Source organism: Heliconius melpomene, chromosome 13 (genome assembly GCF_056956725.1).
Source record: "Heliconius melpomene rosina isolate 202511_hmr_F chromosome 13, ASM5695672v1, whole genome shotgun sequence".
NCBI classification, from domain to species: domain Eukaryota; kingdom Metazoa; phylum Arthropoda; class Insecta; order Lepidoptera; family Nymphalidae; genus Heliconius; species Heliconius melpomene.
Genome location: NC_140401.1, coordinates 8,445,039 through 8,470,050, shown reverse-complemented (window position 1 = coordinate 8,470,050; position 25,012 = coordinate 8,445,039). Strand labels below are relative to the sequence as shown.

Below are 25,012 nucleotides of genomic sequence, written 5' to 3'. Positions count from 1 at the left end.
TAAAACAGTTCATTTAACTAAATTGAAGGATATATCATCAGTTTCTATTGATTTACCTACTGAAACTATATACAAAGATTGGTAGCCTCATCCTGTAATGTTCGAGAGACAAGTAATTTTACAGCTAAGTAAATGGCGACAGGTACCTATATGTGCCCATACTCTTGAAAAGGAATTCAAAATTTCAAAGCAAATTTGCTAAATGTCGTCAGTAAACATTATTATTATTATCTTGTAACCTTACAGATCACTCAGCCCTTTCATTACCTTAGACCACAAAAAGTACGGTTTCTTACATCGTTTTACAATGTTTCCGGTAAAAAATACAACTATGTAGCAGTAAAAAATACAACTATGTAGCAACACTATCTATTATGAATAGTAAAAACAACTTTATAACTATGAAATAAATATATTAATTATATTTTTTTTATAGTTGTAAAGTTGTTTTACTTTTTAATAGTTGTAAAGTTTTAGGGTTTCGTATCAGTTTGTTGTCCGTCGGTTCGTCTGTCAAAATCGTTCATCTCAATATTGCGTGGATGTATTCAGTCTGAAATCAATATCAAATCAAAGTGAAGTTGTATCCTTTCATATAAAAAAAGATCATCGGAATCCGACTCGCGGTTGACCGGTTTTTTTTTAATTAAACGTAAAAGCTACGTTATCAATAAATAGATCATCTTAAGAGTGACAAAATAAAACAATTATCACCACTGTAGTTACCGGTATTTTTGTATCAGCGTGAAACTGAGTTCTATCCTCATCAACAAAAAAACTTACTTATAATTTATCATAGTATATAATTATGTTCTGTATAAGTTCTAGCTCCTTACGGCACCAACAATCTAAATAACTATGAAGTAATTGTTATAAAAACGAAGCTAGAACACGACACTTGTACCTAATACCTAAATGTAATCTATTGAAAATGTCTTGTTTATAATATCGAAGTGATTTGTATAGACAACCATTGTGGTCCACATGCCTTACTGCCCACGCTAAACCTTCGGTTCATTAACATAAATATTTGGAAGCTTTCTGGGTCAACGTAGGCTTACTCGTTGTAATGAATTTGCTATCATGATATTCTGAAGTCTTTGTTAACTAAATTGTTCATAACTCATGGTTTTACGTGACAAAATGTTTTATATTTCATGATGTTGAGGTCATCTTGGCGAAGGGGTACAAGCGTGAGAATGTAAACGCGATGAGTGTGGGTTCGATTCCCAAACGGGGGGCGACGAGCCTACAACTACCCTCCCTCTGCCTATCCCGCTATGTGCGAGCTAACTTTCCGCTTGCGGTTGTACTTACGTCTCGTTTTTATTATATAATTTGACACCATATTATTATATTTTTTTGTAATTTACATTTAAGCGTTTTACCTCATTACTTATTTTGTAAAGAAGAAAAAACATTGCAAAAATATTTTCTTTGATTAACTCTAACTAAAAATCCGAAGCAATTCATCAAGCAGTAATGAATTGTATACAATCTTCACTTTTTTCTCACCTTCTTTACAGTTGATTCTTATAAATCGCTTCTTGAACAGCACCTTCCCTGGAAAATAAACATCCTCTTCATATTTCAAGAAATATTACGATTGAATTAGTCAATATTTCTTTTTATAGCTTAATTTTACTATCAATATTTTTTTTTCACAGAGGGCTTCGTGGCGCAGGGGCACAAGTAATCGCGACTGTAATCGCAAGTGTTGTGGGTTCTATTCTTGTTCAGGGGAATGAAATATTTAATATTTTCATTTTCTTGCTCTACTAACGAAAAAAAACGCGGCGTTGACTTCCGCCATTCAACATGCAATGCTTCGATTGCGAATTTCAAATGCATTCAAGACTTCGACGGAAAGTAGGAAACAGTAGTGTTAGTGAACAACTTCTTAACACAAGGTTCCCAAGTTCCCTCTGCCTAAGCTACTATGCGCAGGATATAGCGTGAAACAATAAAAATATCTTTATATAAATCGTGTAGAAGATAAAGAAATTTTAATGGAAATATATAGTAAACATAGAGAAAAAATATGAATATATTGCATAGTCCTTTTTAATAATTATCGTACGTAAATGTACTAAAAATTATAATAAAGTGAAATAAATAATAAAAGAAAACAAAACAAAAAAAACATATTGTAACGTTAAGCCGAGTATGTCAGCCACAGCCATGCCAGCCAGCCAGTCATGCCCGCCATAGAGCCGAGCCAGCCTATGCCGACATTGACAGTTGCCATGCCAGCCAGCCGGTCATGCCCGCCATAGAGCCGAGCCAGCCTATGTTGACATTGACAGTTAACGTTTCATTGTCCGAAGAGTGGGAAGAAGTGTATAAATTAGCTGTGTAACGCATTTGGAGTTGATTTTGTATCGTGTACGTTTGTAAGCCGAATCTCTGTCAAAGCTTATAACGAAATATAAGAAGTGTTGATTCATCGGTGTGTTTTTATTTCCCTTCTGTTTCAATATATAAATGTTCATTCGATTCGTGCCTCTGAATATATGTATGAATACTATGTAATGAAGTGTAATATAATATACTGGAATTATAGAACAATTAAATGAATATTCTTAGCTTATTGCAGCAATCGCATTTACACACAATAAAGTTAATATTCTTACACGATTTGCATTTATATGTTTCAAATGATAATGATATAACGTAATGTCCGTTATTATTAAGTCTTTAATCTACTCGTATATGTATCACAATTTTGTATCTAATCTATTTAAAATTATACTGTTTGTTATTTTAATTTAGTTTTTTAAATTCATCAAAGTTTTTGTAGCTTTATTAAACTCTTGAAATCTTTCGTGCCACATAGAGGCCGTCATGGTGCAGTGACGGTGTAAGCTGTAAGTACGAACATTATAGGTTCGATTCCCACCAGAATCTGCATTGAATTCTGAATAGAATTCTGCCAGATATGTTGGAATATGAATGCAGTAACACTAGAATTCCTTTACATGCAAAGTAGGTAATAAGGGAAGAGCACACAGAAAGAACAGAAAGCATCGAAAGGAGTGATATGTCACTCCTTTCTGGGCTTTCTGATTGTAAAACTCATTACTTAATTTGCCTAATATTTATATTAAGTATTTCTATATTTGCATGAACGCTGTGAAACAGTGAAACCGCAACGTATAATTGCAACAAATCATAAGTATAATTGCTCTGCGGCCACCAGTAATTGGATATTACGGATGTACATTCGGTACATTTAAAAATATTGGACGTTTCAGAATTAAAAGATTTTACAATGATTTTACTTGAAATATAAAAAAATATACTTATTGGAGAAATATATAAAACTAGCGGACGCGCGCAGCTTCGCTAGCTTACTTAGGGGTGAATATTAATAAACCATGAAAAATGTGTTCAATGAAATATTTTTAAGAGTCTAAATTTCAAATTTTATAAAAATCGGTGGCGATTTAAGAATTTTTCCATACAAACTTTCAACCCTTTATTTGCACCCTTATGGAAAGAATTCTAGAAAACCATGAAACACGTATCCAATTAAATACTTTCAAAAGTCTGAATTTCAAATTTTATAAGAATCGGTGTCGATTTAATTTTTTTTCCATACTAATTTTCAACCTCTATTTCAGCCCTTTAGGGTTAAAATTTTTCAAAATCCCTTCTTAGTGGATGTCCAGATTACGAAAGTAAACATCTGTCCAAATACCACGTTTGTATCATCAACGGTTACGGCTGTGCGTGCGTCTTACCTCAGTCAGTGAGGACAAGTCCTTTTATATATATAGATTATCAAATCCTACTTTAAGCTATCGTATTTATTTAAAGCCACTCTCAGCTCTGAGGTCGAACTTGAGATGCCGCTTTCATTTTTAAATATAAAATTCACACAGAAGAAGAAAATGTTTTAAATGCGTAAGTAAGCAAATACAAAAGTGACATGTTTATCATACCATATATCTATAGGACAAAAAAACTAATAATCTTCACAAACGTTATTTTCACAGCATCTATATTTATGAGGACGCCCCAAAATCTGCTTAAAACGTGGAGAAATATAAAAGGGCAAAAACGCCAAGGTTTTTATATCAGTCAGGTGCATGGTCTACGTGACTTTAAGCACAAAGGACTAGGATAAAATTGATCCGCGGGAATCCCCTCGAGCAATCCCAATCCTACTCTACATAACACAACAATAAGATATAAAACCTTCAAAATGTTACCCCAAAAAGAGACTACGTCAAACGTTCTACGGTCGATTTTGTATTAAACGGCTAAAAGGGGTGGCGAATAATTTCTCTATGAATACATTAGTAGCTATGTATGTGAAGAGTGAGAGTCAATCGATTATGTGATTGCGTAATTGTGTAGTGGAGCTATTAATTTATGCTGGCGTAACCTTTCTTATATGTATATTGTAGGTATATATATTTACGAACCGTATCGGCACGGTACTGGATATTTAAATGTCTTTCATAATTTCACAGCAAAAACACTTTTTCTAGCCATTTGAAACTTACTCGGAGGATTGTTTATATATATAACTTAAGGTAAATGTACGGGAGTTCGGCAGTTTAAGGCTCTCATAACTTTAAACTATTGTAAATACATTATTAAAGGTTATATGAATTTGCAAATTTTAGTGTGATCAAAGGGGGTCTTTTGGCAGTAATTTGATGTGTGAATTATGCGGTTTAACTTAACCTTAATTTTTATATTAATTTATTTGTGGACCTCTAATTTGAACCCTACTTCGTGATAAAATTTAGCTCTGTTTCTAACTTCGTGAGTTTGTGTCCCCTATTTCGGGTCACAAGTTTATACCTCGCGAGTGACGTTTTATAATAAAAAAAATTTACATCTTTATTGGTTTTGATTGTAAAGAATTTGTAAATAAAAAAAAACAGGTAGATCAGCTTAACGACATTAAAACTTTTATAAAAAAAATAAAAAATCAAATCAAATTAAATCATCTTCACGCTGTATCCCGCACACAGCAGAATAGGCCTAGGTAGCAACCTAGTGTTACACTAGGTAGTAAACCTAGTGTTTTTAAAACACTCCGTTCCCCACTTTCTGCGGAATTCCGGAGTCATAGCATGTTAAGTGGCACAACTCAACGCCGCGCTTTGCCTGAAATATAAATTTAAATAAATATTTTCTATTTTCATCTTCTGGAGTGGGGATCGAACCCACAACCAGTCGGTTTTACAGTCACACTTTGTACTCCTGCGCCACGAGTAGCCTCAACTTTTATAATTTACAAATTATAAAAGCTCAGGTTTAAAAAACTTACATTTTTGAACTTTTATATATTTTTTTTATAAAAAATATATAAAAAAATTCAAAATTCAAGTTAATTTTTTTGAAGCTAGGTATGCCAGTTTATAGAACTATATATTTTCGCTACCAGTTTGTACGGCGTTTTGTGTTTAGTAGGTATATATTATATTCTTGAAAAATTCTTGAAAAAATAAAAAGATCTTTATTTAGACTTATAACAAGACTAAGAACTCTATTAAAACACTATTAACAAAGACAAAGAAGTCAATGTGCTGATTTTACGTAGATTTATTTGTCACGAAGTTAGAGAAAATAATGAAATGTAGGGGATCTTATTTCGTGTTACTGATTTTAGTAACTTCCGCAGTTCTGTTTATTCAGTATTTTTTACATTATGTAAAGTAATCATTAACTACCACGTATATTCGATAAAATACACAAAAATAAATTATAAAGGTTGATTAAAAAATAAAATTACATTGGCAGTACCTATACGAATTTAGCTTAAAATTACCAATTCAGGTTACCTTTAAAATAGTAATATAGAAATTTAAGTGGACAAAACATATACCGAATTTCGATCACGAGAAACTTTAATAAATACAGTAACTGATTTTAAGCTTTAAATTTAAATTATCTTAGTTATAACATAAATATAAATTTATTAAAAAGTATCTAAGATTCCCCTAATTCGGTAGTAACACGAAATAGCGGACACTTGATAAATAAAATGTCTGCTATTTCGTGAATCGATTTATTGCAATTTTAAAAGAATTTTATGCTTCCATCTATTTTTTTTTTTCAATAAAATGTTTTTTTATAGAATACAAAAAAGCATATATTCAATGTTTTATTCGAATAACTTACCTTTGTCTTTCTACAACCTTAAGAAATTCTTACGCTAGTCTTACGGTCGCAAGCATCGCAGACACGTTACAATGCAGTTTGTAGCCAACTCTGCGTTTAAAATGTCGCTATACGCTCAATTTTATCATTAAAATATTGTTACTTAGTTTTTAGACAGTTGAAAGTATAAAGATTATATACCAATATATAGTTTCCGTAAATAATACTTAAATTGCTTATTATTTTTGCCACAAGCAAAACTCACGAAACCACGTACTATCACGAAGTTACCGTCACTTACCTTATGTATAATTTCTTCACCCTAGTTCTAATAGGTGATGTGCACTTGGTTTTAATAATTAACATAAATTTGATTTTCTCCTTGCAAATTAAACAATTTTATTCTTTTATATTCGTATATATGTAGGTATAGAAAAGTGTATAAATATAAAAGAATAATATTATTTCTTTTAGTATGATAAAATTCAGCATCTTGAATCTGTAATCATTACAGATACAGTTCATTGACCGGCGATTTGGAGATGGCGTTAACATTTTTTCACACCAAAATGTAAACGAAATAAATAACACATCATAATTTAAATTAAAATACACCACAGACGTTCATTTTCACTTGAACTTTATTTAAAAGCTGATGTTAATTTTTAATGCTACATAAATGTCTTCAATATTATAACAACCAGGATATGGACAAAAAACCTTTTATTTTACTAAGTTAAGCCGAATTTAGATGAGAGTTAAGTTCACTTAGCAATATGGAAGAAATAAAATTAATTTTAATTTGTAAATCGTGTCTCTACCAATTAATTATTGCTGTAATTGTACGGTGTATCGCATCCTTTATAGCGTCCGGTAAGTAATATGAGCTGTTGATAAACGAAAAGTAAATATTGCAGTTTAAAAACAACACACCTGTTATTATACAATATACTTATATATATATTTTTAATTGTAGTACAGTAGAATTATATGTACGTAATTTATATGAACGTTGAACGTTGATTTTCGTTAATATATATTTGATTTTTACTGAATACCTACCAAAAATTACTTTTTTTTATATAATATTAAACAAAAGCTTTCTTTTTCTTATATCACATGTCAATGTTCGATTCAAACAATTGAATTCTACCCAAAATTAATATTACTTTTGTCCTCACAAAGCTGCGTAATAAGGGACCAGTGTAAGAGCTAAAGGCTTTTGTGAGGATGTCGGACAAAGGGAACACGCAAGTAACAAAGCCCGTTCTTTATTGCCATATTTAATGTGTGACTGTTACATGAATTCAAAATATTTTTAAAAATGTTTAATGGCGAAGTTAAAAAGGGTTGTGGGTTCGATTTGCATTCAGTTTATATTTCCTTTATTCATCACATTAGAAAATATTTAATGTTTTTATTAAATAAACTACAATGCAATCTGCTTTTTTTCTAAAATTTAATTCAAATGTTTTTTTTTACAAATGGGAACGGAGTGTCTTAACACTGGGTATCCTCTGCCTACACTGCTGTATGCGGGAAACAGCGTGAAGCTGATTTCATTTTGATTTTTTAGGTTTTTTTTTACCTACCTAATCAACATTAAAATTAATTGAATTATTTAACCTGTAGATATCTTTCAAGTTAAAATCATGAAAATAGCAACTAAAAATCACCTTTTTATATAAAAGAAGTCGTAATAATATATTTAAATGCTTAAAACATTCTCACTTGGTATAACCGGTTTTGAGATATAAAGCTTGTTGACGGTGTTTAAAACGCTGGTCAAACTACATTCAATTGAATTCATATTATTCTTGGCTGTGATGTTATATCATAGATAAGCGTATACACGTATTTTATGTTTAATTATTATTATACCTTTTCTTAGGGACCTAGTCATTTAGTTTTATTGCATATTGAATGTTGCTAAAACGTCAGTCTGAGTGTAAACGTAATGTGTGTGGGTTCGATCCTCGCTCTAGTGTCTCCACTTCAGGCGGAGTGGAGTGCGGAGTGGAGAACAGAGTTTTACTCTACTATTCTAGGTCTATTCTACATAAAAAATAAAGTATAATCTGTTTTTTTTTTAATCTAACTGAAAAATTCACAATTAATCACTATCCAAACATGTTTTAAATATATATTTGTACATATATTTAAAATGGATGATTTGTCATTGTATATCATAAGGATTCCCTAATCGCTAAGCCCCTCAAATGGCAAATACGTAATTCTCTGAATCGTGTTCTGCCTTTCTTGGAATTTAACTTTTTGTTGCTATACACGGACCTACTATTGATTTTTTGTTCGGCCGAAAAGGTAGCTTCTGTATTCCCGAACTTACGCTTCTTATTCGAAGTCTATTTGAGAAGCCTACAAGAATATCGTTCATGCGTGTCTTTGTTTTTAAACAGTTGCTAATCGTGCTCAGTCTAGTGGATAATGTGTTGATAATACTTAACAGCAAAATATAACAAAAGCTTTCATTAATACTCCTTATCATCTAGACCTATTTTACTGTAATCATCAGAATAATTATCAGACTAAACAACTAAATTACCTGATAAGAAAAATAATATAATTTTCGCAAATTACACGGCCTAAGATGTCGTTCAATCTTAATTCTTATTATCGTTATCTCGAAGCTGAGACAGCTTTGTTTACGGACACTTTGTCTTGGCATCACGTTCAGCTTGCTACTGCGTACTTCTGATTAATATAGTGATAAAATCGATCTTATATCAAAACATCACATGACCATGGCTTGTACTTGCTTATTTTCTATGAGATAATCCAATGCTGTAAGAAAATGATATTATGTTCTAAGCAAAAATCGCTACGCAAAATTGGTAATAAAATTTGTGCATTTAGTAATGAAAAATAAGCTAAATAAGCAATTAATTACACTATCAATCTTCTGATAAAAGAAATGTTTACTGCAATATAAGCACTTTTACGATAACCAAGCAAAAACAGTACCAAAAAAGCTATACTTACAATAATATAATATAATCAGATGTTATGTTATTGTCGGTCACGTAGGCCAAAGAGCGAGAGGTACGTTTGCGTGAGGAGTTCGGGGAACAGATGACGCTAGAGCGAGACAGAGATATGGGCACAACAAACATGGCGACGCCGGTTGCCGGTCGAACTGGTTACCACGTGCACGTGCTCTACGCCGCACAATGTTTGTCAACAAACGCCCTGTGAAGGTCACCCGAAGGGTTGGCAAGACAAAGGACTCGTTGCATAATTCCATAAACAATAGGACTTTTTTTGCTAAACGGTGTATTATATTTGTAAAATGGAAATTACTATAGATTTTTTTTTCATCTGGTAACAATTTTTTGGAGGTATTTTTTTTATATTGCATTAATTACTACTACTACTACTATATAATATAAATATAATAAATCATCTGCTTAATATTCTCGCTATAATTGCATTAATGAACCGAATTAATTAAATTATTGTTACGGTAGAAAGATATCGATCGTTAATTATAAACAAATATAAATAGTTAACCTACTCTAAGGCAATTTGTTTTCATGGTGTTGGCAGAGGCAGATGAAAATTTGAAATGTTTAATTTTTGAAGCTCCACGATTACGTACTTCGGGCGTATCCAAGATGATGCAATGACTCGCAAATTGTAAACAATCTTTGAAAACACATTCACGTGTTTCAAAGGGAATTGTAGAATTGGTGTAGTAAGCTTGATTATTTCTTTCTTTTACTTTTTGAGGTTACCGGAGAACATCTGGCTTCTATATGCGTACCATAAAGCCACGAATGCCGTGCTACGGTGCTACACATCGATGGATGAGAAAAAATAAACGAAAAAATTGTAAACACGTCAGCGGTGTGAGCGAGCGCGCATGCGCAGACCGGAGGCCTCAACGACGCACTACAGCGCGGGGCGAGGGGCGGCGCGGGGGAGCGGAAGGTGGAGCGCACGGGGAGGGGGGCTCGTACGATGTGCGCCGTGCTGAGTTCAACCGGCGATTCTTCAGTTGGATTTTAGAACATCGAACGGGCGGGCGTGTGTAGGATGGATCGCTAACAACACCAAGTAGTTTTTTTCATTCCGCCTTCTAGCAGTGTTTGTTTATTACCTTCCGGCACTTTTCGTAAATCCTTCTCGACGGTGGTGCTTATTATTTCTTTAGTTTTTTCGGCGTTTGTTTTTATATTTTCTTAAGCGCCGTTCCGATTTCACGTCGAGAAGGCGGCCGCACAAGTTTGAAAGCGGCTTTTTGAGAGTAGTAACACCTACTCGTATTTTGTTATCGTTATAAGAACACATCAGGCAACGATCAGAATGGTGAAGAAGATATCAGAAGAGAGTGTAGACAGCGGTAAGTGCATTTTCTCCTGACATTTAAAATAATGATGACATCATCCACATATATCTCTACATACCGGCTTATTTGACTGCGTAAATAATGTAACGGTTTGTGCTAATGTTTTTGGTTATGCAAGAGTAACCAAGCTATATAATATTTTTTTCACGGTTGCAAGTAAATATGATAATCATAGTCTAAATGTAGATACTTTTTAATACGTATACACAAAAGTTAAAATTGCTAACAAATTACTATTATCCAATATAATATTGAAGGTAGTATACATTTTTTATTTAGTAATTTTTATAATAGGGCGACCTTTAAGAGGTTGATGATTATTGAGAATGCCCCAGTTACAAAGTGTCTATCAGACCTTGTTGCATCATGATAACATGAAGTCTTGTATAAATAATAAATATTCATATGTAACATATATATGATGATTATATATACATATATAATCACCATATATTCTAAAAATGTCGAAAAATAGTCGATTTATAAATATTAATTTTATTCCTCCTTCTCTGTTTATTTCCTGTTCTTATAGGATTCGGTAGTTACGTAAACTAATACTGACAATCAAGTATCATAATTTTAAATAATAATCTTGAGAACGTTATCTGAATCACGTGCTATTAACATTTTATAATACTATAGTATATTATTGTATTATCATATCGATAAGACATTTTAAAGATTTATGTAAAAAAAAAAAGGAAAAAATAACATAGAGCAGTAATTTTTCTATTTATAAAAGAAAAGAAACTAAAATTACATATTATAATACGAAAGTTTCATAGCATTGTTATAAATGACTAATGATCCACTATTTAATTGTTAACAATTGCACAGTATTTGCATCAGAACTGACCAAGCTTAACAATACCCTCGATGTTAGTTTGTAGACGATTGACGTGACGGTAATACTTCAATTATTTTTCTTTTGTTTTACCAATATCATTGTTTATATCAAAATGTCATTGAACCAAGAAATTATTAGATATGAATAATCCAATATATTTTATTACAGATATTTCGTTTAATAAAAAGAATTTAGGACTTTACTCACGTTGCACGTGATAATGAACGATTGAAAATAAATAATAGTTATATTTTAGAATATTGTAGCCTTCAAAAAGTAATTTGCTAGTGCCTAATAAGTTAAAAACTATTATTAATATGTCGCGATGGGCTTAAGGAAGACATATAATTAGGCTTTTATTCTTAATAGTATGTAGATTTATGAAGTAAATAAAAACCAATGCATAAATTGATGTCGCTAAAAATCCTACACTAGTGACTGCACAATGTTATGAATACTTAATAAATACCTACGCGGAGATTCTCCTCAAGATGTATGGAATTTAAAACCAAATCTTACAAATAATCTGCTTTATGAAAGTAAAATAAAAATGCTTATTGAAAATTTGTACATTCGAATGACCTACTGAAAGGACGTTTACTTGTAATTATATACATATTTGAGTCTGCAATTTCGTGAAATTTAAAACTTTTAATATTTCGTAACCATTATGAATTTACTGTCTGACGTGTTATAATAAATGATAAATAGACAATACTTTATATCTATTTATTATTCTATACAAATTAAAAATAAACATGTAGACTAGGTAGGTATATTTTTAGTTTTTATTCTATTATTAACCAATTGAACACCAGAATTATAAAAGCTATTTCTATGATTCCCACGAGTAAATCGCTCGATCAGCATGTAAAGTTTCCTTTTTTTTTCAAGAATGCTTTAACGATTTAATGCAATTTCTTCGTTTTATTCCAACATGGCCGCTGAAGCGCGACGCCCCACAGCGTTCATTGTCAAGGTCACCTAACATGAAACTGCGCAACGACTGTATATTATACAGCCTAGGTACATACCCATGGTACCTATATGCACTAAAACGAAATAACCTGTCACTGATATTTTTAGATTTCGACAACACATGCTGTACAAGTTAAATATGTAGGTATAAGTACATAATTATGCATAATAATTAACATAAAAACAGGTTTTATGGCGTTTCTCATTATCCATTAAATATGTTTTAATTTTAGCCTCTTGAAATGTTTCCGTAAAGTTGACATTTTTATTTGCATATTAACTTTTAACCTTTTTCTACATAGTTTTTGTATGCTACATTTTTTACTACATATATGTATATACATATGCCTAATAATTAAATATTTAATTATTTACATTGGAAAGGTTATTTTTTATTTTATTTAAGATTTAAGCTATGTCTATATAGATAAACCAGTGTTTCATTGCTCAGTTCTTCACTTTGAGCAACAATAAATGTTAATTAACCATAAACTTCAGGCTTGATTAAAATTGACTCACGTGTATAAACTGCACAGCAATCAAGTTTGACCTTGGCCGTGACTGATTCTATAGCAAATCTAGCGTAATATCAGATAGCTGTTCTCCCTTGACTGCCTATGTGGAATGTATGGCGTCGTACACAATGTAATGTTTTTTCTAATAAGATAATGAAATGAACACTCTTTGTTACACATAGCAACTGTTTAATTTATATTCAAAAGGTTTTAGCCAAGTATTAACCAAGACCTTGACCGACAATGATTTGCAGATTTCTTGATTCATTGTATTTTCCAGAATATACATATAACTAAACTAAATGTTTTTACATACAATTAAAAGTGACATAAATGCTATAATTATTTCTTACAAAATAAAATGCCTAAAACTACAACGGTAGTTATAAAAAATGAAAATACAAATCTATTATTAATATAACATGAGATATAGTTAATTTATTTATTAATAAGTTTATTTAATAATTTATTGCAGAACACGTCGATATTTACTGCACGTGTTGTCTAAAACTGTATTCACACCGTGAACTTATGTCACCTCAACTTTTCCATAGAGTAGGCCGTTTATATAAGCGTCATTAGTTAAGGGGCTAAATCTGACCAGTGAAAGCAGTTTTTGTAAATCAGAAATAGCATTGCCCTCATCAAGATTTCACTCCGATAACTATCTGGTTTAGTTTAGTGACTGCCAGGCCCAGTTGGCAATTTATTCAACGCTGCTATGCATTTAGCTTGATCTACCAAGTCGACTTTGATCTTTTAGAAAGATCATTATTTAAAGTGGTTCGTCGTTGCGGTTCAGTTCGGACATGTTCGACTTAGGATGATGGTTGCAAGTTAATTCCTATGTAGAAAAAGTAATATTTTGAATACCGCAATTCTACAATAAAAAAACAGCAAAGCAAGAGGATTCTCGCTTATTCTGAATATTAGAGTAGGTAAACATTGTCAAGACACTTAGTTCGTTACAATCCGGTCGGATTTGAGCCATTGCGTGTTGAGTTGCGGAACCTAACGCTGCCACGCTTCAGCCAACTCAAATTAACAAAGAATAACTTTAAAATAACAAAAAGTGGACAACAGTGTCATGGATCAGTGGGCTTATCAATGGCTTTCCAAATGCGTTCGAATATAATTAAAACTCGTAAAAACCAAATTTTTATGTTTATTTAAACAGCTGTAACGATATTTATCCCATGGTTTTTTTTTTCTTACAAAATACGTACATTTCTTATAATACTTTTGCTAAAACAATAAGTAATGGATGAGAAATTTGTATATCGTGCCATATATAAATGTAGGAAATGTCGTGAGTGGAATTAATTATATTATCTATACACTCTTTCACCTTTAAGAACTATAATTTTGTTTATTACTGATAATTGATTTCTCTGTTACTAACAGCAATATGATGTTATTTCAACTATAAATAATAATCATAATTATTGGAAGGGCCATGCAATTAGAAAGTGGTTTAGTTTGCATGCTGCTAGCTCGAGGGTATAAAAATATTGAGTTCTTTATTCAAATGATAGATCATGACCAAGATTAATACCGTCAGGTAAATTAGAAAGTGGGAACTTTACTGAGTGGTAGCGGTAGGACGTGTTGTGGAAATAGTGGCGCAGGGGCACAAGCGGGTGCCACTAAATGCGACAGGTTGTGAATTCGATTCCCACACGAGGAATTGACATAATAATGACCTGGTAACGATGCAAAGCGCGACGCTGAGTTGACTTCCAGAATTCGGCGGAAAGTGGGGATATCTTAATAGAGGAGTGTCCTGACACTAGGTTCCCTCTGGCCTACCTTGCTATGTTCGGAATACACATACATACTTACGAATTGACACTTGTTTTTATTACCTAATAAAATCAATTGTTAAAAATATGAAATCATACATTTTAAGTGTAGTTAATAATTTACATCGTGTATTGCTTCTAAATTGTATCACGTGATGAGTCCATTGATATAAATTGTTTCAATAAACGAAATGAACAAGGATTGCTACTTGAGAATGAAATTCAATGAATGAATACCTTTTAGTTTATATGAGGCACTTGTTATAAAAATAAAAATAACATTATATTATAAAAATAAAATTGTTATAAAAATAACTACAGAATTATTCTTTAATGCGATAAAAATATTATTGTATGATGTTGAGAATATTAAATACAAAATGGCCGTTGTGGCGCAGGTAAACAGCGTCTGTTGGTTGCTAGTTCGATCCTGATTCGGGGAAATGAGTTATATTTATTTCCTTCCTCTGGTAACATCAACATCAAAAATGGGCGATGCGTGCGATACGGAGCGCTTTAACACTAATTTTCCGGATACAGCGAGAAGCAAAAAATTACTATAAATGAGTGTTCAGTTACATCAGACTGGACGTAGGCGGGTTTTAAAATTCAGATTTCCGTATCACGTCTCGATGACGAGCATTTGGTGAATCATTTATTAATAAGCTATATCCAAATAAATATGATTTTATAGCTTTACTCAATGTTTATAAACATGTCCACCATGTTATGCCTTGTATATGGTCACACAAACAGGAAGTGTCTATGTAAAAACATGCGATTGTCAAAGTGGGTGTGCCTACAGATTGTAACAATCGCCATTTTATTGAGCATTCGCTATGTATCCTGTGCTCTGTGAACAATTGTGTTGCTAAAGCTTTATTACCGTGAAACAAAAACATGTCATATCCCTTGGCCTTAAAGGCTTATTCCATTAATCCCATTTTGTAGACATTAGACGTATCGTGCTGCTTTCTGGTCCGAGGTCACAGTGCGTAATTAATAACGTCAATATATTAGGTCTGGTTATCTATAGTTAATATTTTTTATATGTATATTTAGTTAAAGAACAATGCGTAAAAACATATATTTTATACAAACAAATAGTTTAAAAATACTAAATAATTTGAACAAAGTATATGTGTTGTTATGCGGGGCACATTAATATTAGTTTTCAATGTATACGCCCGTCTTTAATCAGTAACAATAAGGAAGTTAATCTGAATAATTATTTTACGGAACTCGTCACCAAGTCTTAGGTCACTGCTACATAAAACAAAGCGATACACATTACATATTGAAAAGCTATATTTTTTAGATAAGTCAACAATAACCTTATTTTACGATTCGTAACGTTTATTATCGCTTCCGGATTTTTTCGTATTAACGTGGAACTTATAGAAAATGCACATAATAAAATATAAGCCGTCGTCTTATCGTGGTAGGATTCATAGACCTCGGTGGAAGCGGTCGCGTAACGTGGGCGCATACGCAGAGCTGGGCGCGGCCATGTAGGTCGTTGAACCGGCTTTGTTTGCCAACTCAGCTGCACTCTTGTCTCCCGGCCGTCCGAGCGGCGTTGTATCGACGAGTGTGTGCCTAAAACACAAAGGGCCGATTACCGCCGCCGTTGCTACTCGTTAGAATATAGATTTTTGATATTCAACCGACGAACGGTGAAAACGTTTCGTTACAATGGCAGAAAGCGTAGAGAGAGCTATAACAGCGGGTCACTTATTGTTTCCAATGTCGTGAATGTTTAACTTATCTCCAAAGAGAAATTTTGTTTGATGGATGTTTATTTGCTCTCCATATCGAAATTTCGAGAAACTTGATACTGGAGCCTTACACAATGGTGTGTGTATACAAAACATGCAGAAAACGCCTTATGCTTGGCATTCGGTTGTGTGGACGGATGTGAAAGCTGTATTAGTTTAGTTACTTGTCGGTAGCTTATTGGTCCAGATTAGATAAGGTCGAATGGCGCTCGGTATACATATTCAGCTTAACCGGTGAGCACGTCTTCTTTAATAACATAAATCTCGTCTCTATTAATTAACCAAAGACATTTCGCAATCGCTCTTTTTTACGCAGTTGACCTCGTAACATTTTCAATTTATTGTTTCGGCCTCAAATCGAGGATTAAACTCGATTGCCAGTGATATAGTATCTGTGGATATGTCTTGTCAATATTATATGACAGATAAGTCCTTTGTGACATTAAATTTTAATATTATAATGTGACTTCGCGTAAGATTAGATGCACTGAAAAAAATAAATAAAAATGTCTTTTTACTATCTCGAAAATCGAATCGAAAATATTGATTCTGTAATTTCTTAGTGTTAAATAACAAAACTAAAGAATTGAAGGCTACTTAGGTAACAATTAATAATTTATTTCCGCATCTTAAACATATTTTTATTTAAATAGTCATATTTTGTTGTGCAGGCGTCGGCCGCGGCAGCAGTCAGTCGGGTAGCGAGCGCGAGTCGGAAGAGATACCGCGCGGGCCCGAGGCGTCCGCGCCGGTGCCCATACCCGACAGCGAGGAGCTGCAGCGCCGCAAGGAGGAGGCGCGCAGGAAACGCCGCAGGAAGAAGCGCTCCGGCAGCTCAGTGGTCACGTCATGTTTCCAAGGTTAGTATTTATTGGTTTTACTTCCTAGTTCACAATGTAACCAATGTGTAGTTGCAAAGAGAGGTCTCGTGGCAAGACACTGTTCTCTATCTCCCGACCGACCGATTGCATGTTGACAGACGGATTTCAACGGCGTACTTTATTTTACTTGACACAGAGGACGGGTCTAACCTGCTTCGCGGGATAATGCGTGAAGCAAAAAAAAATGACAAAAGTAAACGATTCAGGACATAACAATGAAATTAAATATGGATCCCATTTGTTTTTTTAAGTAAATTTTCAATGAAATACAATATATTAATGTGCAAAACAGCACCATTATGATAAAATGGCAGTTCGTGCATAAGCGATAACACTAATGTGGTACATTCCTCTAGCACGTTGTATATTTATAAATTGCCTACTAATAATAAGTTCTCTCAAGTGGCCATATGTTAATGAAAAACTTGAATATATATTTTCATGTTTTATTTATATCTCACTGGTTCAATTAACAATTATGCTATTTTAATATGTATCAATTAATAATTATTTCTATAACAAAGTAGTTTATTGCATTTTCTTTAGTTCTTGTTATAATTTTAATTTAAAGTCCGTCCATTAATCACGTGATGGTTTTTTTAGTAGTTTCCCCCTCCCCCTTGGTGACATGTGGTGAGGTTTAAGACTTAAAAAGGTTTAAAGTTACTTACTTCAAGGTTTAAACATTTGCTGGGTTCTAATCTTTAGGTAATTTAATTATATAAAAAAGAGCATCCGATTATAAAATAAGCAACATTATTTTTAAATGCATGTATGTACATATACGAATATATATATACAAATTACAAAACGTGCACCGCAACTGCACGTCTGCATTTGAACGGCTTCAGCAGTATGCAAACTAAAACTGTACAAATAAAATCCCCTTAGGCATTAGTGACGCAAGTATACTGTTAGAACTTGTGTATAAATAATATAATGTAGGTTCTTTGGTTATTTCGTTTAATTACATAAACTATTTCTTTTAATTTCCTTGCTTTTGTTGGTAATAAGAAAAACTGACGACTGACTGACTGAAAATCTGACGTTGAGTTCTGTACCAAATGCCTGTTGGCTTGAAACTACTTAAGTTCAGAAAGATGTTATTGTTAATGGATAAAGAGCCAAATCAAGCTAAACCTTCGTTACCTTATGTATAAAAAATTCAAACTACAACTCTAACATGACTCTTGTAAATGACTCCTGATCATCTAGGAACTGCTTGGAACACTTACAGCTTCACGGTATATCCCACACACAGCAGAGTAGGCAGAAGGAACCTAGTGTCAAGACACTCTGTTCCCCACTTTGCCGAAACTTTTTGTTGCACACTTACAATCTCGTTAAAATTAGACGCATAATATATTTTACCATAAAATCGATATTTAAAGTATGTTATAATTAAATGCAATGTTAACAATTGTTCCAGACCTTTACAAGCTAACAGGAGAGGTACTGGGCGAGGGCGCGTACGCCTCGGTGCAGACGTGTGTAAACATCTACACGGGCCAGGAGTTCGCAGTGAAGATCATAGACAAAGTGCCGGGGCACGCCCGCGCCCGGGTGTTCCGCGAGGTGGAGACCTTCCACTACTGCCAGGGACACCCGAATATAATCCAGCTCATTGAATTCTTTGAGGACACGGACAAGTTCTATCTTGTCTTTGAGAAGGTTTGTTTAATTATACAATAAAATAAATAAATCAGCAGCAGCGCACGCATCCCAGGATAGGCACAGGTTCCCTACTTTCCGCCGAATTCTGGAGTCATTGCATGTTGAGTGGCGGAACTCAACTCCGCCCTTTGTCTCGACACCAGAGCAAAGAAATTAAAATATACATTTAAATAAATATTTCATTTCTCAAGTGGGGATCGAACCCACAACCAGTCGCGTTTATGGTCACACTTTGTGCCCCTGCGCCATGAATAATTGTGTTGACTATGACTTTGTTTCGAAGTTTCTCTTGGCAAAATGATGAATATTTGTATTTTATAGTTTCTAGTAGTTAGTAACACAGTGTTAGGTTCCGCCACCTAACATTCGATATCTTTCAAAAAGTGGAGGATAGATTGTCTTGTGAAATGGTTTTCTTAGTTTAGCCGCGCTGTTTGCTTATTTGTTGTACCTATTTTTTTTCTAATATTTACTCAAATAAGTAATAAATATAACATCGTTTACACTTTACATAAAAAAGGTAATAACATAAATAAATAAACAATGTCTGACGCATCAAAAATAATAAATGACAACAAATAACAATGCTTATCATTACCTTAGGATAAGTATGACTCGACAATTTCAATAAACAGAGGATTGCCTTTGAAACAATCGTCAATATAAGTATATTATTATCATATGTAAAGTGAATTTCCAATCAAATAATTACAACGGTATTGTTCACAAATATCTCATTTTCATGCTGATATTTTAACGATGACATGTGTTTTATTTCTTTTTTTATTTTCTTCTAGACTGTTCCATTACGGGTATAATTAATCTGTTACATTAATACTGTTATTGTTAATGTAATTTTGTTAAGTATATTATATGAAATAGTCTATTATGTAATATGTTAAGAGGCGGCTTACACATTTGACTAAATAAATCTTATTAGTACTTCAATGCCTTATAGCCGTTGGCTATGACTAGCTGCGACTATTTTAACAATGACTCACGGAATAAGTATGTAATTATTGTTTTATAAATTCATGTCGTTGAAGTTGTTATAATAGTAAATTTAGGGGGATTTTACAATAAGGGTTACCCTTTTGCAATTAGGGAACAGCTGCGGTAGACATGACTTTTGTATATGGTAATTTTTTTTGCAAGTTTGTAGTTGCTTTGATGAATGCCAAAGGAAGTATTTATTTATTATAATTCTAGTAACAAAAACTGCAAATAAAATACACTAAGCTAAGTTTAGTAATTAAATTAATTAATTATAGAAATGGCAATGAATACTTTTTTCCAAAACTTAAATATATCTTGCGTATTCCGAACAAATTTATTGATTTACATTTTTTTTTCCATAAATACATGATGATATTTAAACCAATAAAGCATTGAATCAGGTTAAGGTAGGCGAGAGAAGCCTGTTTGCGCCGACCTAAGCAGTGCTAAGCGTCTCGCAAGGTCAGAATTAGTACTGTTCTAGCGTAATGCTAATAGACCTACCTATCAAGTGTAGACGTCTCTAGAATAAGAGACATTGAGTTTTTTTTTTTTATTTTCGCCCATTTTTAGAAATGTTAGAAAGAAAGTAAACCTATTGTTTTTAGATACGCAGATTTCTAATTTTAACTAATCGTTTAGTAGAAATAATATTAGAGATTAATTACATATATTATTTAAATTAGGTTTACGTTTTCCTTTAAAAAGGTAGTCAAACCCTAAGGAATATAGAAATAGTAATAAATCGTTTCGTTTATATAGAATTGAATTATTGAAGTATTTTTGTCTGCCCAATGTGGGAGATGTCTAAAAATATTTTATTTAGACTGTACCAAATAGATATTTTAAAACGAAGCTTATTTAAAAACATTTTTGGACTATGCATTGTGACTGTTTCGATGTTCTATTTCGACTCGACCTAAAGAAACACTGTAAGCTGTGAAATAACGGCACGCCATTCGCGCTTCCATGATATTTATTCTTATTTATGTTATTGTTGTATATGTTTTTATTTATTACGTTATAACAACAAAAACATATAGAAAATTTTATTACAGTACAGTACGACACTTGTGATAAATATGTGGTTTATAAAAATCTATTTTTTTTATAATAATTATATAATATCATAATTTGTATCTATATCATAAATTGAACTGGTTATATGACGAGAACTTAGCACTCAGAGGGCAAACCCTCTGCGCAGAATCTCTGCGTATCTTGTGTTAGAATTTTAATACTGTGTTACTAAGGCATACTGGAAGAAACAAAATCTTAACATTTTGAACTTTTAATTATTTAGTTTCACGCTTGTTGCCATATATAGCATAATAACCATTTGTTAGGTGTTAAGACACTCTGCTCTCCACTTTTTGCTGAATTTTCGAGATTAGTGAGCGGCGGAACAAAACACCGCGTTTTGCTCCTACCGTATCTAGGAAATAATAATATTAAATAAATAAGTGGCAATCGAATCCACCACAGTCATAGCTCTTACAGTAGCTGTGCTACTGCGCCACGACATACTAATTAGTGTAACAATTTTAAACAACCTCATTAAAACCCTTACAGATCAACGGCGGCCAGCTCCTATCAAGGATACAGGAGCACCACTACTTTTCCGAGCCGCAAGCGGCAGAGATAGTGCGCGAGATCGCTAACGCCCTGCACTTCCTACACGGGAAGGGCGTCGCCCACCGCGACCTCAAGCCCGAGAACATTCTGTGCGTGAACCGCGACAGTCTCTGCCCCGTCAAGATTTGTGACTTCGATCTAGGGAGCGGCATCAGCTTCACGTCCAGCCTCGCCAGCCCGTTGGCGACGCCGCAGCTCATGACGCCGGTGAGATATTGTTTTGTTATTTGATGAGATTCTTAGGAAAAATTTAAATCTTTTACTTATTTATTTATAAATATAAATGTTAAGTGATAAAAATTCTTCGAAAACACCTTAGTTGCGAATTTGTTTTTATTGACTGGGAATAGTTATATTTAGTGAAATAAAATTAGTTTTTCGTGCCTACCTACATCTAATACGTGAAGACGGTGATATAAACAAAAATTTAATTGAATGAAAAATATTTAAAAAGAAAACATTAGTAATTTTCACTTACATTTCTCAAACAACACAGTTATTATTAAACTTCTTTTTTTAATTTCCAACAGGTGGGCAGCGCCGAGTTCATGGCGCCCGAGGTGGTGTCGCTATTCGCGGGCTCCGCCGCCACGCACTACGACAAGCGCTGCGACCTGTGGTCGCTCGGCGTCATCGCCTACATCCTGCTGTGCGGGTATCCGCCCTTCCGCGCCGACTGCGGTGCCGACTGCGGCTGGGAGCGGGGCGACAACTGTAGGGCCTGCCAGGATCTACTCTTTACTTCTATACAGGTTTGTGATGTCAAATATCTCCGTTTATATATGGATTTTACAACATGGTGGTAATTCTATTGAATAAAGAGGCTAACTTCATTACGAATGACCAATATAATCATAAAATCAATATATCATTATATTTCTAATGATTATATGTGTATGCAGTGGATGACATAATTTTTTTATTTAATATTAAGATTTGTATGTATTTATTATAGACAGTTTTTTATAAAATAATCGAAAGTTAATTAATTGAAAATTTCCATCATTGTTCAATGACAGTCATCTATATTTACAAATTCACATAAACACCATAAATATTTGTGTTATGAATTATTGAAATTAAAAATAACAGATACCTTCAAAACGTCATAATTAACTATATAAATTGTCAACTTAAATATAATTACAACAATTTAATTCATCAACAGGAAGGCCGCTACTCCTTCCCACAAGAGGAATGGTCTCACATTTCCACCGAAGCCAAGGAACTAATCGCCCAGCTGCTAGTACGTGAAGCATCACACCGTATTAGCGCTGAACGAGTGTTGCAGCACCCCTGGCTGAGACGAGCGGACGCCAAAGCGACTAAAGTCAACTACCCACCGTTGCATACGCCACATAATATAAAACGGTATGGGCTTTCTATTTTTGAAACACTTATTAGTAAGTTAACTTGATGTATTTAAAGTATGGTCAACCAATTGTGGCCACTATCAAGTTAGCTGCAGATAGCAGCATGGATTTGATTTGAGATTTTTCTTATTTTGGATATTATTGACAAAAGTATTTGAGTAAACACTTCGAAACTTTAAAATCTGAAATTCAGTCAATATCTGTCAAGTTTTGAAATACTGATCTGATATTAAAAGGTCTATAACCATACAGCATATAACATTGTAATAGCATATCATATTATTACATATTGCATAGGTTAAGTTAAAGTGCATCTAACAATAAAATTTACAATCAATTATATTTTACTTTGTATCTGATAAATATTAATTAAAGCAACAGCAATTATAATGAAATCCTAACCTCGTAATATATATTTGTCAACAGCAATATGTCAGCTCGCAACCTATCCAACTTCGCGGAATCAGCCATGGCGGTCAACCGGGTGATACAGCAACACTTCTCAATGAACTACTCGTACATGGACCGCATAGAGCAACCGCCGGCTGCGCTCAGGACGAGCAAGTCGTGCCGCATCCCTGAGGACGATGACGCTCCCCTAGGCCTATCACCGCCCACCGACTCAGAACTACTGCGTAGACGTATGCAGAACGGTGTTAAGCCGCCCCCGCTGCCTGTACATTAACTTATCCTGTCTAAATCCGCCTCTAAAAAATAAAAAATCCTTCTCCTTTATCCCCTTTCCTTCATATTCATTTCTGATACGGTATCGATCAAGATAACGGATTATTTGATATGACGCCAGGATCTGGACTCATCGGTTCCCCTCCACCCTGGCAGTGATCACAGTAGACGGACGGACAGCGGAGCAGTGTACACTTTGCATGTGTAGTACGCCGGTGCCCTGGACACCCGCCGATTTGCGAGACAACATTGTGCGGCCGTGCCGCAGTACGCAGTACAACTGGACCTACCTCCATGTGATAGCCTTCGGTTGCAGCCACTCCAGTGATATACACGTACGCCGTGCACAGTAGACGGTACCTAGAGCTGTAACAGTTTTATTTTGAGCCTTTTAAAGATATATTTTTTATGAATAAATAAAAACGACTGAATAGTTTTTATCGATGTGTAGAGTATTTGTGAGTTTATGTTGTAGGCGGCCGCCACTGTGGTCGCGCTGTCGAGACCGACGACGGTCGATAAAATCGTATTATATTATTGAGATAGTTGTGCTGATCTACATACTTTATTATAAACTACAAAACACAGTAAAAATACTATTATATATTTTTTTTGGATTTATGAAATCCGATTGTTTAAAAATGAGCTTATTTGTGTGATTGCCTTTTGTTCGTGGCCTATCCTTTGCAGTAAAAAAAACAAACTTTTTTGTTTCTTTCGATAGAGTTTTCGGATACTAGTCTGTTTATGTGATTGTTTTTGCATTTTTTTGCACTGACGACGGAAAACCACATCTCATTAATTAAGAAAGAATCAATTTAAGATTAATATGAAAGTTGAGGGATGGTATGTGACATTTTCGCTGAGAGGTTCGAGTGTGAGGGTGTATGCGCATAATTACAAAATAAGAATTAAATTCGCTTTGTACTGTCTTGTGTGTAAAGGGCACTAGTGAACTGAATTGTATGAAATGTCATATATTTTTGACCTGAACTGCGTTGGTTAAGTGTTGCATGGAGTTCCATGGAACTGCCATAAAATTGTGATCAGTTTGAATACTTTTATATTGCTGAAGAATGAAATGTTATAATAATGTTAAGTGTAGACTTGCTAGAGTATAACCCTGCGGATCGTTGATTGGAAAAAGACTCGTCTACGCCACCCATTGGTTGTTTATGTTACTCAAATTTTATATTTACAATTCATAATAACTTCAAAGTCTTTCTTTATTTTTGTATAGTTCTGGTGGCTTTATCCAATCAATTCTAAAATTATCGCAGCAAATTTCTTTGTTAAAATTTTGTTTTCGACACAATCATTGATTTGAACTATCATTTGAAATACAGATGTTTGAATTTAGAAA

At 33.6% G+C, this 25,012-nt stretch overlaps 1 protein-coding gene and 1 long non-coding RNA gene across 2 annotated transcripts; one reads left to right on the top strand and one right to left on the bottom strand.

The window, feature by feature from the left end:
- Nucleotides 1–791: 791 nt before the first annotated feature.
- Nucleotides 792–10,026, bottom strand: LOC146532842 (uncharacterized). The gene is made up of 3 exons (XR_014878690.1): nucleotides 9,121–10,026; nucleotides 8,684–8,922; nucleotides 792–1,563 (listed from the first exon to the last, which is right to left on the bottom strand). It is a non-coding gene; the product is annotated as an uncharacterized LOC146532842 (long non-coding RNA).
- Nucleotides 10,027–10,074: 48 nt separating this feature from the next.
- Nucleotides 10,075–25,012, top strand: Lk6 (MAPK interacting serine/threonine Lk6 kinase). The gene is made up of 7 exons (XM_085196699.1): nucleotides 10,075–10,480; nucleotides 17,078–17,266; nucleotides 18,717–18,958; nucleotides 21,530–21,799; nucleotides 22,123–22,344; nucleotides 22,761–22,963; nucleotides 23,392–25,012. Exons 1-7 carry the CDS (start codon nucleotides 10,444–10,446, stop codon nucleotides 23,648–23,650), a joined length of 1,422 nt encoding a protein of 473 aa, XP_085052825.1. The 5' UTR covers nucleotides 10,075–10,443; the 3' UTR covers nucleotides 23,651–25,012.